The sequence below is a fragment of the Tachyglossus aculeatus genome, chromosome 5, assembly GCF_015852505.1.
Source record: "Tachyglossus aculeatus isolate mTacAcu1 chromosome 5, mTacAcu1.pri, whole genome shotgun sequence".
In the NCBI taxonomy this organism is placed as follows: Eukaryota; Metazoa; Chordata; class Mammalia; order Monotremata; family Tachyglossidae; genus Tachyglossus; species Tachyglossus aculeatus.
The window spans coordinates 53,614,456-53,629,112 of NC_052070.1; the positions used below are offsets into that span (position 1 = coordinate 53,614,456).

The following is a 14,657-nucleotide window of genomic DNA, read 5'->3' on the forward strand; positions in this document are numbered from 1 at the left end:
TACTATGTACAGAGCACTGTAATAAGTGTTTGATAGAGTGCAATACATCAGAATTGATAGACACATTGCCTGCCCGCAACAAACTGACAGTCTAGAGAGGGTGACAGATATTAATATAAATAAACACATTACGGATAGGTACATAAATTCTGTAGGGCTGAGGGACGGGAGAATAAATGGTGGAAATCCGAGTGCAAAGATGACAGAGAAGGGAGTAGGAGTAGAAGAAATGAGGGCTTCCCATTCACCAAAATCAATACTAGGTTGTATCAAAGTTTACCTGTTTCTTTGAAGTGCTTATCCTGCCTTAGAAAGGTATGCCTGAATTTTGAATTTAGAAATACTCCTTGGTGGTGAAGACTAATGAATTGGTGGATATTTTGCATGATAAACACTGCACTAATATTTACATTCAAAATAAATCACCTGTAATAGCTGCTTCCCTTTTCTACTATAAATCCAGCCCATCCTATATGATAATTAAATATTAAAGACATGTAAAAAATGAAAAAATGAAATAGCTGAACCCAACGGTAATAGTTTTCAACTTAATGAACTCATCGAGACTTGGGTAGAGAAGCAGCTTTGCCTAGTGGTTAGAATACGGGCCTGGGAGTCAGAAGGACCTGGGTTCTAATCCCAGCTCAGCCACTTGTCTGCTATGTGACCTTGGGCAAGTCACTTAGCTTCTCTGAGCTTCAGTTCCCTCATCTGTAAAATGGGGATTAAGACTGTGAGCCCCATGTGGGACAGGGACTGTGTTCAACCCGATTTGCTTGTATCTACCTAAGCTCTTACTACAGTGCCTGGCACATAGTAAGCATTTAACAAATACTATTATTTCTATCATTATTATTATTATTGGTAAATCGTTACAACTGTCAAATAGAAAGACACATTATGCTGTTTCTGTTTTATCGAAACTCCTGCAGCGCATCACAGAGATGGAGCGAGAAATGAAAAGACTGCAGGAAGAGATAGACAAGAGCCAGATAGAGCAGAAAATGGCCATGAAGAGGCTGGAAGAAAACACTAAGGTTTCCCACTGTAGGCTTTCTCCATGCGGAGTGGTTTATGTACAACGAGCAGTAAGATGTCAGAGAACACTGACCTAGAGATCAAGCAGACAGACTGGATCAATTTCTGGCTCTGTCACTGACCCACTTGGTGTTCATTTGACTGCTTCAAGTTTTGGGGTCCCTACCTGGAAAATGGAATAACTGTAGTTTCCTACCACAAGATACTGAGATAACAACCAGCAGCCATTTTAGTCATGCCAGGGATTCAAGCACTTTTCCTGTTATTGTTTTTCACCCCTTCTTCAGCCCAGCCCTGGGGGATTTCTAAGTTATCATCCCTGTTTGCCTTGGAACTGGGCCATGATGTGGTGGCTTTCTAAATTAAGCCTCTGGTAAAAGAATAAAAGTAGTAACACAAGTGAATTTCTGCCAAGGGGCACCACGTGCTTCATGTATGGAACAGTAGAAAGCCAATCAGTCCATCAGTGGTATTTATTGAGCACTAGAGCACAGGCTTTGGAGTCAGAGGTCATGGGTTCAAATCCTGACTCCACCAACTGTCAGCTGTGTGACTTTGGGCAACTCACTTAACTTCTCTGTGCCAGTTACCTCATCTGTAAAATGGTTATTAAAACTGGGAGCCCCATGGGACAACCTGATCACCTTGTAACCTCCCCAATGCTTAGAACAGTGCTTTGCACATAGTAAGCGCTTAATAAATACTATTATTATTATTACCAAGCACTCCTTATTCAAGGAGAATAAACTGCAACAGAGTTGTTAGAGACCTTCTGTGCCCGGGAAGGGTTATAGTCTAGAGAGGTAGTCACATTTAAAAACAAATTGGGGCAGTCACATTTAAAAATAAATTATGGATATGTACATAAGTGCTCTGGGGCTGAAGATGGGGTGAATATCAAGCACTTGAAAAGTAGAGATCCAAGCACCTAGGTGATGCAGAAGCCAATTATCCAAACTAACTAGGATCAGGTATTTGGGATTGAGGCTATCTCAGATAATTGAAAATTTGGATAACCGAACATAATTAGTTTTACTATCTCCATTAGATCTAAGTCCTATTTTGTTTGGTTATCTAAACTAGTCTCAGACCAGATAACTAATCTTCAGACAACTGAGGGTTGTTAATGACTTTCTACCCTGTTTCTTTCATTATCACCTCCCCTGTGAATTGAGTGGTAGCAGATATTACATATACTCTCAACATTTTTCAAATGGAGAACTGAGACCCAGAGAGGTAAAGAGGGGGTCACATAGTAAATCAGTGATAGAGCCAGGAATCAGACCCAAGTCTATAACTCTAACCCAAAATGATAAAACATCAATATGATAAGTCCTTGGCTATATTTTTCTTTTATCAGACAACTAGTGCTCTGTCACTTTGGAGCAATCTGACTCATTCCTGGGAACAATAGAATTAATTTTTCCAAATGATTTAGCCTCTCTTTTGGAAAGACAACATGATGCTACTGAGGAGTTAGCTAACCTACCCATAGCGCTATACTGCACATTATTATTGTTATTTTTATTGTTACTGTGTTTTTTGGGTGCTTACTTTGTGCAAAGCACTGTCATAAGTAATAATAATAATAATGATGGCATTTATTAAGTGCTTACTATGTGCAAAGCACTGTTCTAAGTGCTGGGGAAGTTATATGGTGATCAGGTGATCAGGTTGTTCCACGGGGGGCTCACAGTCTTAATGCCCATTTTACAGATGAGAAATAGAAACCAGAACCTTCAGCAATCAATCAATAGTATTTATTGAGCACTTACTGGGTGCATAGCACTGTACTAGGTATTTTGGACTATTCCCAAATCTTCATCTCAAGCCTGGTCTCTCTCCTTCTCTTTAATCTCATATTTCCTCCTGACTTCAGGGCACCAAACCTCAAAGTTAACATGTCTAACCCAGAACTCCTCATATTGCCACAAAAGCCTTGTCCTCCTCGTGACTTTCCCATCACAGTAGTCAGCACCACCATCTTTCTTGTCTCTCAAGTCAGTAATTTTGGCATCATCCTTGATTCATCTTTCTCATTCAACCCACAAATTCAATCTGTCACCAAATCCTGTCAGTTCAACTTTCACAACATCACTAAAATCTCTCATTTCCTCACCGTCCAAACTGCTACCACTTATCCTATCCCATTTTGATTACTGCATCATCCTCGTTGCTGACCTTCGTGCCTCCTGTCTCTCCCCACTTCAGTCCTTACATCACTTTGCTCCCCCATATCATTTTTCCTCAAAACTGTTTAGTCTAGGTTTCCCCACTCCTCAAGAACCTCCAGTGGTTGCTCATCTACCTCCACATCAAACAGAAGCTCCTCATCATAGACTTTAAAGTTCTTCATCACCTGACCCCCTCTTTCCATACCTCCCTGATTTCCTACTACAACCCAGTCCCCACACTTGGCACCTGTAATGCCAACCTACTCACTCTACCTCAGTCTCATCTATCTCACTCCCAACCTCTCGCCCATCTCCTGCCTCTGGCCTGGAACTCCCTCCCTCTTCATATCCCATAGAATTCACTCTTCCCACCTTCAAAGTCTTATTAAAATCACATAATAATAATAATAATGGTATTTGTTAAGTGCTTACTATGTGTCAAGCACTGTTCTAAGCTCTGGGGTAGATACAAGGTAAGCAGGTTGTCCCATGTGGGGCTCGCGTCTTAATCCTCATTTTACAGATGAGGCAACTGAGGCCCAGAGAAGTCAAGTGACTTACCTAACATCACAAGGCAGACAAGTGGCAGAGCTGGGATTAGAACCCACGACCTCAGACTCCGAAGGCTGGGCTTTTTCCACTAAGCCACACTGCTTCTTTCAGAAGGCTTTTCCCAACTAAGCTGTTGCTTCCTCTTCTCCCACTCCTTCCTGCATTGCCCTTGCATTTAAAATTTCTCCCTTTATTCACCCCTCCCTTAGCTCCACAACACTTATGTACACATCTGAAATGTATTCATTTATATTAATGTCTGTCTCTCCTTTAGATTAAAAACAGGTTGTGGGCAGGAATGTGTCTACTTGTACTTTCCCAAGGGCTTAATACAATACTCTGCACACAGTAAGCTCTCAATAAATATGATTGACTGACCAATTGATTCATTTGAAAAATGCAATACTACAGAGGTGGTTAGATGCAATCCCTGCTCACAAGGACCTTACAGCCTATAGGGGAAGACAGACATTAAAATAGATTAATGGTAGGAGAAATAGTAGATAAGAATATTTACATAAAGAGACAAAAATATTTACAAAATTTCTGTTATTTAAATCAAAACCATTGCTCTTTTACACAGGCCACTTTGGGAAGACAATATCATTAAACAATCTAAACTGTAAATAAATGCTTGCAGGAGTCAAAAACTCCAGCAGAGAGCAGCAGCACACCCTCTCTTTTCTCCTTCAGTAGGGAGGGCCATTTTTGCCCTGGGAAGATCTTCTCAACATCACCTACACTTTATTTTATGGTATTTGTAAAGCACTGACTATTTGTCAGGCACTGTTCTAAACGCTGGTGTAGATGCAAGATAATCAGGTTGGACACTGACCCTGTCCCCCATTGGACTCACAGCCTAAGCAGGAGAAGCAGCGTGGCTCAGTGGAAAGAGCCCAGGCTTGGGAGTCAGAGGTTATGGGTTCTAATCCCGGCTCGGCCGCTTATCAGCTGTGTGACTTTTGGCAAGTCACTTAACTTCTCTGGGCCTCAGTTACCTCATCTTTAAAATGGGGATTAAGCCAGTGAATTCACTGTCTTAATCCCATGTGGGACAACCTTATTACCTTGTATCCCTCCCCCCAGAGTTTAGAACAGTGCTTGGCACATAGTAAGTGCTTAACAAATAATAATAATAATAATAATGGCATTTGTTAAGTGCTTACTATGTGCCAAGCACTGTTCTAAGATCTGGAGAGGATACGAGGTAATCAGGTTGTCCCACATGGTGCTCACAGTCTTAATCCCCATTTTACAGATGAGGTAACAGGCCCAGTGAAGTGACTTGCCCAAGGCCACACAGCAGACAAGTGGTGGAGCCGGGATTAGAACCTATGGCCTCCTGACTCCCAGCCCCATGCTCTATCCACTACACCATGCTGCTTTCCTACTTCATATTTGCTGTTAGAAGAAATGAGGAAACCCCTACCTTCCTGGAGACTAGTAACCCATAGCTTCCCACAGAGTGGATTATAGTAGTACTAAGAGGCCTTCCCCAACTAAACCATAATTTCCCTTACTCCCTCTCCCTCTATGTCACCCTTGCACTTGGATTTGTAACCCTAATTCACCCCACTTACATGCACATCCATGATATATTTTAATGTCTGTCTCCCCCTCTAGACTGTGAGCTCCTTGTGAGCAGGGAACACATCTCTCCCAAGCACTTAGTACAGTGCTCTGCCCACAGTAAGCACTAATTAAATATGATTGATTGTTGATTGATTGATTGATTACAGAAGCATGATCATTTGAACCACCTTTCCCCTCAGGTTGAGAAAGAGGTTCAGGAAGAATCCAAGAGAAAATCACTGGAGCTGAAGGAGATGGCATGTAGAGAGCTCCTCATTAAAGCAAATTTAGAGAAGGCAACTTTTCAGGTAAACAGGTTCTCACCCAGACAGCTCCTTCTTATTTTTCCACTGTCGTCTTCAAGCCAGCTCACACTCTTCACTCCTCCCACAAATCTTCTAACTGTCCCTCACTTAACTCTCCTATGAATCAGTCAATCAATCAGTTGTGTTTTTTGACTGCTTACTATGTGCTGAGCACTATATTCAGGGCTTGGGAGAGTACAATACAGCAGAGCTTGTAGACATGATTCCCTGGACACAGGGAATTAGCAGACTAATGTGTTTGAAACACCAAATGTGCTTGAAACATTCAGTTCCATTTAAAAAATGCTTCTGGTGAAGAAAAATGAGGCACATAAAGATGGTATTTGGATTTTTGAGATGCTATCCAGGAAAATGAATGCGCACAAAATAGCTTATTGAAAAGAGGTTTTCCAGTGTCAACCTAGCTCAATCAAAAGGTGCAGGGTACTTGTAAAGGAAATTTTGCCTATGCTACATTGATGAGTGGGAAAAATAATGAAAATGTAGACCTGTTCAGATGAGGTTCACACTATTTTCATGCAACTATTTTCTTACCTCCTCCAGGAGGCCTTCCCAGACTGAGCCCCTTCTTTCCTCTCCCCCTCGTCCCCCTCTCCATCCCCCCGTCTTACCTCCTTCCCTTCCCCACAGCACCTGTATATATGTATATATGGTTGTACATATTTATTACTCTATTTATTTATTTATTTATTTATTTATTTTACTTGTACATTTCTATCCTACTTATTTTATTTTGTTGGTATGTTTGGTTCAGTTCTCTGTCTCCCCCTTTTAGACTGTGAGCCCACTGTTGGGTAGGGACTGTCTCTATGTGATGCCAATTTGTACTTCCCAAGCGCTTAGTACAGTGCTCTGCACATAGTAAGCGCTCAATAAATACGATTGATTGATTGATTGATTGATTACAACCACACAGCCCTCTAGCACACTAATGTCAATGTGTCTAATCTTAAGCACAATCATTATAATAATAATAATAGTAATGGCATTTGTTAAGCACTTACTATATGCAAAGCACTGTTCTAAGTGCTGGGGAGGATACAAGGTGATCAGGTTGTCCCTCATGAGGCTCACAGTCTTAGTCCCCATTTTACAGATGAGGTAACTGAGGCACAGAGAAGTGAAATGACTTGCCCAAAGTCACACAGCTGACAAGCGGCAGAGCCGGGATATCATCATCAACAATGATATTTATTGAGCAGTTGCTGTGTGTAGAACACTGTATTAAGCTCTTGATGTCCCTGATTTATTGCTCATGTCTTTTCCCTTTGCACTTCCCTCCTCAAATCTGCTAAGCCAAGTCTCTCTCTCTCTCTCTCTCTCCTTTCTATACCCTCCTAAAATGCTGTCTTCCAGGATTCCCTGATTAATCCTCATCCTCCTGTCATGCCACCCCCACATCAGCTGCCCTTAGCATACATGTTTGTTTTACTGTTCACTTAGTTAAATACTTACTTCCATTTTTATTTTTAACTCCACTTTTACTCTTTTACCTACTGTATCTTTAGCAGTGTATTTCCATTTCTCTCCCCCATTAGATGGTACGCTCCTTTTCTGGGACTGGGTGTTTTATATCTATCATTTTTTTTATGGTATTTGTTTGGCACTTATATATCTGGCACTGTTCTAAGCTCTGGGGTAGTTGCAGAGTGGCTTAACGGAAAAAGCACAGGCTTGGGAATCAGAGGACGTGGGTTCTAATCCGGCTTCTACCACTTGTCTGCTGTGTGGCCTTGGGCAAGCCACTTCACATCTCTGTGCCTCAGTTACCTCATCTGTAAAATGGGGATTAAGACTGTGAGCATCATGTGGTACATAGACTGTGTCCAAACTGATTAGGTTGTGTCTGCCCCAGCACTAGTACAGAACCTGGCACATAGTAAATGCATAACAAATACCATGAAAAATTAATTGATTAATAAAATAATAATTGAATGGGGCTGTCCTCCATATTGATTTTTCCCAGCTTTGCAGTAAGGAAGCCAGACCAGTCCAACTGGTCTCTAATAATTTCTGTTACCTTATGTTTCATTCTTCTGTTCTGCTTCAGCTGGAGCACTTCAGAAGTCAAATTATTGAAGCCATTTATGGGCGAGAAAAGGCAGTTCCAGAAAAGACGATTCCAAATCAACAGGTGGGTCAAGACCTCAAACAACCTGATTCTGCTTTTTGGTTTGTATATTTGAGACTCGAGCTACAAGTGCAGCATGGCTCAGTGGAAAGAGCATGGGCTTTGGAGTCAGAGGTCATGGGTTCAAATTCCTGCTCCACCAATTGTCAGCTGTGTGACTTTGGACAAGTCACTTCACTTCTCTGTGCCTCAGTTACCTCATCTATAAAATGGGGATTAAGACTGTGAGCCCCCCGTGGGACAACCTGATCACCTTGTAACCTCCCCAGCGCTTAGAACAGTGCTTTGCACATAGTAAGCACTTAATAAATGCCATCATTATTATTATTATATGCTCCTGTTTGTGTAAATGGAAAATACATTCCCCTCTGTTGGTACGCCATAAGTTTTGTTTGGTTTTAATATAATTTATTTTCAATTTAACCAACTGGGATTTTTTTCAAGGAAAATCCTCAACAATCTTGTAACATTTTTGTAGAAATCAAAGTGGACGGTTCAGTCTTATTTACCCCAACCTCCCACATATCTATTTTAAATTCCATTATCATTTTTCAAGAGGAATTGGCTTTGTGCAGGATGAGTTTTCTAACGTGTTCATTGTGAAATGGCTCAGTGGCTGGTAGGTTTGATTGCCACTGGGTTACATTATTATTCCTTCCTGTGCTTGGCCCATTTTGTCTTGCCAGTTAATACAGAAGATTAGTCAGGTCATTGCGGACCACGTCAACTTCCAGCAGAGGAAACAAGCACTGCAGGAGGAAATCCTGTCCAGGAATTTAAAAGAGGAAGAAATGTCTGAGCACATCAAGGAATTGAAGAAATCCTTAGAAGCCTGCCAGGTCACTTGCTATATATTTTGATGAATTCCAAGTTAGTTTAGTTCTGTTCTTGTTTGCAAAAATGATTTGGTTCCAGCATAATTCTAGTAAAAGGAGTAAGGTGGGCGACATCAGGACAATCTATCCTATCTGCATTATCTTACCTTGCTTGAGGGTAATAGTATTATATTGTTAAATTGTACTCTGTCAAGTCCTTAGTACAGTGCTCTGCACACAGTAAGCACTCAATAAATATGCATGATTGATTCAGGCAAGAAAATAAAAGCCCTTTAGAAAGCTTAAATTGGTAGATGATTTTTTTAATCTGTTAAAGCAATCAACAAGCTCTGACTCTTTGCAAGCTTCCCAGCAGTTTCCATTCAAAGGCTGATGTCTGCTCTTCAATCTAACAGAGCAATGGCTATGTTGTTTTATCCTTTGGGCTTTGATCAAAGCATAGGATAAAGGCCCCAAAGGCCTCACTGTGCTTTACAGCCACAAAACACATCTGCATCCAAGCTAGCAGCTGGGTCTGCTTTCTCTGGAAGTAATCAAAAATCATTTGGGGATTTGATGAATATGTTAGGCCTGGATCCTTGACACACGCTCAGATTGGAGAACAAAGCTCTGTTTTCTTCACGCACTTTTTCAAAGGGCACACCAGAGTGCGGAAGTAGCCTCTTTAAAATGTAATCTCTGAACAGAATTTTAGGATGAATTTGTGCTGTTGGAATCACAGCTGCTTTAAGAGGGGAGCAATTTTAACAGTACTGAGTAGAAATTTCAGCATGAGGAAAGCTAATTTTCTGAAACACGTATTTTTCCATAACTTCCTGGAACTGCCAATTTTAGCAGTAACACAAGGCTCTATGCTTCCTAGCAGAGTGAAGTCTTGTATCTTAATTAATTACACGAATCAATACTTTTCACCATGAAAGTATTTGATCCAAATTAATGGGATCTGGCTTCTCTTTCATCTCTTGTTTTTCCAGGCTTCCTTGAAAATGCCTTACTGTAGCCTTGATTTAAGAAGGGAACTTAGCATCCTTCAGGATCTCCGCATTGACCCCTCCATTCGGTGGATCCAGGAGTCTGTGGTAGAAGTTCTAACCAGCTTGCTGTCATTGGTACAAGAAATAGAACAGCTCCTGCAGGAGACTGGAATTGAATTATCTAGTTCTGACAAAGGTTTCTGAGATTTATTGTTGTGGTATTTTCCCATACTGTTTCCTAACTTTCCAGTTGTTTGTTAAATCTCACAGGGCTGGAGTATCTTTTGAAGAAAACTTCTTGGGTGTGTTTAAGATTGTCTTCTCCTCCAATCTCACTCTGCTTCTCAGTCTAGAGGTTGAATTTAGGTTTTACAGTCATTTGGCTGGAAGGAATCTTGAGAAGAATGATGGAGGGTTCACTGGGCTAGTAGTTAGACTCTAGGAGACCCTGGGACACGACAGCCAAAAAGTTCAACTAGTCCATAGGACACCAATGCCCAGCCCTATTTCCATATGTGCCGTCCCCCTATGGTACTTCCAGGGCTATTTTTAAAAAGCAACCACGATGCAACACAGAAGCAGCATGGCCCAGTGGACTGACCACAGGCCTGGGAGTCAGGAGGACCTGGGTTCTAATCCCGGCTCTGCCACTTGCTAGCTGTGAGACCTTAGGCAGGTCACTTCACTTCTCTGGGCCTCAGTTACCTCATGTGGAAAATGTGAGCCCCATATGGAACATGGATGTTGTACAGCCTCATTAGCTGGTATCAACACTGTGTTTAGGACAGTACTTGGGGCATAGTAAGCACTAAATAAATACCATTAAAGAAAACAACAACAGATGCAAGGTGTGTATCAGGCTGTTTCTGAATGGAGCACACAAACAGGGAGGCAGGAACAATCATTCATTCATTCATTCCGTCGTATTTATTGAGCGCTCACTGTGTGCAGAGCACTGCACTAAGCATTTGTGAGAGCACAATACAACAATAAACAGACACATTCCCCACCCGCAAGGAGCTTACAGTCTAGAGGTGGGGAGACATATTAATATAAATAAATCAATTACAGATGAGACATCAGTGCTGTGGGGCTGGGTGGGGGGATGAACAGTGGAGCAAGTCAGAGCGATGCAGAAGAGGGTAAGAGAAGAGGAAAGGGAGGCTTAGTCAGGGATGGTCTCTTGGAGAAGTGCCTTCAATAAGGCTATAAAAGGGGGGAGACTATTTGTCAGTCAGATTTGAGGAGAGAGGGTGTTTCAGGCCAGAGGCAGGGCTTGAGCGACAGGGCGGCAGTGAGATAGATGAGATCGAGGCACAGTGAGAAGGTAAACATTAGAGCAGTGAAGTGAAGTGGGTTGTAGTAGGAGAGTAGCAAGGTGAGGTGGGGGGGACAAGGTGATTGAGTGCTTTAAAGTCGATGGTGAGGAGTTTTTGTTTGATGCGGAGGTGGATGGGCAACCACTGGAGTTTTTTGAGGAGGGGGGAAACATATCCTGAAATGCTTTTGTAGAAAATTAAACTGGCAACAGAGTGAAGTGTGGACTGGAGTGGTCAGAGACAGAGGCTGGGAGGTCAGCAAGGAGGATGATGCAGTAACCCAGGTGGGATAGGATGAGCGATTGTATTAACATGGTAGCAACTTATTAATGTGGTATGGTATTAATGTGATGGCAGTCATTTCAAAGCTATAAGAAGTTCAGTCTCAAACAATGTGGTATAATAGTGAATTGATGGGAGACAACTGAGGTAGCCAGATCAGCCTGACAAATGGCAATCAAGAGAAGGTTATTCTCCTTGCAAGGAGATTGGGAGACAGATATGAAACTATTATAAGTGACAAATGCATCACCATGGCAAAGTGAATCAATGGTGTTTATTGAGTGCTTAATATGTGCAGAGAACCGTACTAAGTACTTGGGGGAGAGTTCGAGTTAGTAGACACAATCCCTGCCTTCAAAGAGCTTACAATCTAAAGGGAAAGGACTATGTTTATACACTCTCAGAGTGAAATGGATTGTCAGTTATACACAGGTCATTTCATGTAAATTTAAGTATCTATAAACTATATATTGTAAATTATTTATTTATATTAATGTCTGTCTCCCAATTGTAGGCAGAGAATATGTCTACCAACTCGTATTGTACTTTCTCAAGTGCTTAGTACATTGTTCTGCACACAGTAAGCATTCAGTAAGTAACACTGATTGATTGATTCAAGCTACCAGTAACCTTAGATGGGGTTCCACTATAGTAACATCATCTTCTAATACCAAGGATTAATGTATACAATTATAAATATTAATGTGTGTATATATGTATATATATGTACACGTATGTATGAGGCGGGAGGGGTATGTGTGTATAACACAGGAGAAGCAGTATTGCCTCGTGGATAGAAAATGGGCTAGGAAGTCAGAAGGACCTGGGTTCTAATTCTGATCCTCCACTTGTCTGCTGTGTAACCTTGGGCAAGTCACTTGTACCTCCATTGCCTCATCTGTAAAATGGGGATTGAGACTATGAGCCCCATATGGGACAGGGACTTAGAACAGTGCTTGGCATGTAGAAAGTGCTTACCAAGCACTATTATTACTATTTCCTAAATGCTGAATAGAGAGCCTTGCACATAACACATATTTTAAAATGAGGTTAATTCCACATGAGTGGGGGATCATCTCCTGACAAGAACTTCGGGCTGATGGGTAGCATGGTGATTGACAGACACCCCTTTCATGCAAATGATAGGCATTTTCACCATGTCCTGCAAGGCAACTAGAATAGCTCACCAACATGGGTGGTCAGAATGCAACTGGCCTGAAAATAATCATATAATAATAATAATAGTTATGGTACTTATGCACTTACTATGTCTAGGCACTGCAATAATAATAATAGTAATAATAATAATAATAATAATAATATGGTATTAAGCATTTACTACGTTCCAGGGTATTCTGATAAGCTCTGGGGTAGATACAAGCAAATCAGGTTGGACACAGTCCCTGTCTTACATGGGGCTCACAATCATTCATTCAATGTTATTTATTGAGCGCTTTCTGTGTGCAGAGTACAGACAACAATAAACAGTGATATTCCCTGCCCACAACAAGCCTACAATCTAAAGACGAGCTTACAGTCTCGAGCTCCAATCCCCATTTTGCAGATGGGGCAACTGAGGCAAAGAGAAGTGAAGTGACTGGATTGATTAATTGACTGATCAAATATACGTGTACCAGGCTACTGTCATTCATTCATTCATTCATTCAGTGGTGTTTAGTGAGTGCTTACTATGTGCAGGGCACTGTACTAAGCACTCAAGTCACTTAACTTCTCTGTGCCTCAGTTACCTCATCTGTAAAATGGGGATTAAGACTGTGAGCCCCACTTGGGACAATCTGATCACCTTGTATCCTCCCCAGCACTTAGAACAGTGCTCTGCATATAGTAAGCACTTAACAAATGCCATTATTATTATTATTACCATACAACAGTAAACAATGACATTCCCTGCTCACAACGAGTTTACAATCTAGAGATGGGTAGACAGATATCAATACAAACAAATAAAGTTAGAGATAATATACATATGTGCTGTAGGGCTGGGAGTGGGGATGAGCAAAGGGAGCAAGTCAGGGTGACGCAGAAGGGAGTGAGATGAGGAAAAGTGGAGCTTAGTCTGGGAAGGCCTCCTGGAGGAAATGTGCCTTCAATAAGGCTTTAAAGGAGGGGGGAAATAATTGTATGTCATATTTGAGGAGAGAGGACATTTCAGGCCAGAGACTGGTCATGGGCTAGGGGTCAGTGGTGAGACAGGTGAGATGGAAGCACAGTGAGAAGGTCAGCACTAGAGGAGCAAAGTGTGCAGGCTGGATTGTAGAAGGAGGGAAACGAGGTGAGGTCGGAGGGGGCAAGGTGATGTAGTACTTTAAAGCCAGTAGTAAGGAGTTTTTGTTTGATAAGGACATGGATAGGCAACCACTGGAGTTTTTAGACATGTCCTGAACGTTCTGGTAGAAAAATGATCCAGGCAGTGGAGTGAAATATGGACTGGAGTGGGGACAGACAGGAGATTGGGAAGTCAGCAAGGAGGCTGATGCAGTAATCCAGGCAGGATTGGATGAGTGATTGTATTAACATGATAGCAGTTTGGAGAGGAAAGGGCAGATTTTAGCAGTGTGGTGAAGGTGGGACCAACAGGATTTGGTGACAGATGACTATCCAGGTTGAATGACAGAGAGGAGTCAAGGATAACACTAAGGTTATGGGCTTATAAAATAGAAAGGATGATGGTGCCATCTACAGTGATGGGAAAGTCAGGGGGAGGACAGGGTTTGGGTGGGAAGATATGGATCTCTGTTTTGGACATGTTAAGTTTGAGGTGACAGGAAGACAGCTAAGAGAGATGTCTTGAAGGCAGGAAAAGACGCGAGACTGGAGAGAGGGAGAGAGATCAGGCCTGGAGATGTAGATTTGGGTATCCGATGGGTTGGGCATTATGATGGGTGTCACAATAATAATAATGCTGTCCTGCACTTTCCACTCAACTCAAGGGAGGTCATAAAGCAGCCTGTATGTCTGGACTAAGATTGCTCTACTGCCCTCTGTGAAGTTGAGGGGTGAGGGACAGAGGCTAAAGAGGCAGCTGCATGTGTAATGGAGGCAGACACGTGAATTAATTTTTCCAGACCGAGGGACCTGGGGTGGTACCTATTCTGTCTTTTTGTCTTTACCAAGCACTCCTGGAAAGGAATCCAGCTTTAGGCTTGGTTTCCATCCACCAGAAAACTCAACTGGGCGATAGCTCGTGGTGGGCAGAGAATGTGTCTGTTTATCGTTATATTGTACTCTCCCAGGCACTTAGTACAGTGCTGTACACACAGTAAGCGCTCAATAAATACAATTGAATGAATGAATGAGAGGTTCTCCAAGTTGCCCCCCACCCCGACCCCGACACCCCGGCTCTAACTCTAACAAACTGGACATGTTTAATAACCAAGACGGTTTGTAAAATCCTAATTGTTCTCCCTAAGGGGAGCACAAGCGGCCTCATTC

General features: G+C 42.0%; 1 protein-coding gene across 4 annotated transcripts in view; it reads left to right on the top strand.

Annotated features, from left to right (window-relative positions):
- The window catches only part of FHAD1 (forkhead associated phosphopeptide binding domain 1), a 109,250-nt gene that overhangs the window by 44,330 nt on the left and 50,263 nt on the right, over positions 1-14,657 (top strand). For 3 of the 4 annotated variants that reach the window (XR_005451090.1, XM_038746864.1, XM_038746863.1), the window contains exons 10-14: positions 933-1,037; positions 5,537-5,644; positions 7,713-7,796; positions 8,480-8,632; positions 9,604-9,799. Coding sequence is in view for 3 of the 4 variants with exons in the window: in XM_038746864.1 (XP_038602792.1) it covers positions 933-1,037; positions 5,537-5,644; positions 7,713-7,796; positions 8,480-8,632; positions 9,604-9,799 (646 nt within the window). In the remaining variant the exon portion in view is untranslated. The remainder of the gene's footprint in view (positions 1-932; positions 1,038-5,536; positions 5,645-7,712; positions 7,797-8,479; positions 8,633-9,603; positions 9,800-14,657) is intronic. The other variant, XM_038746865.1, reaches the window with a different exon arrangement.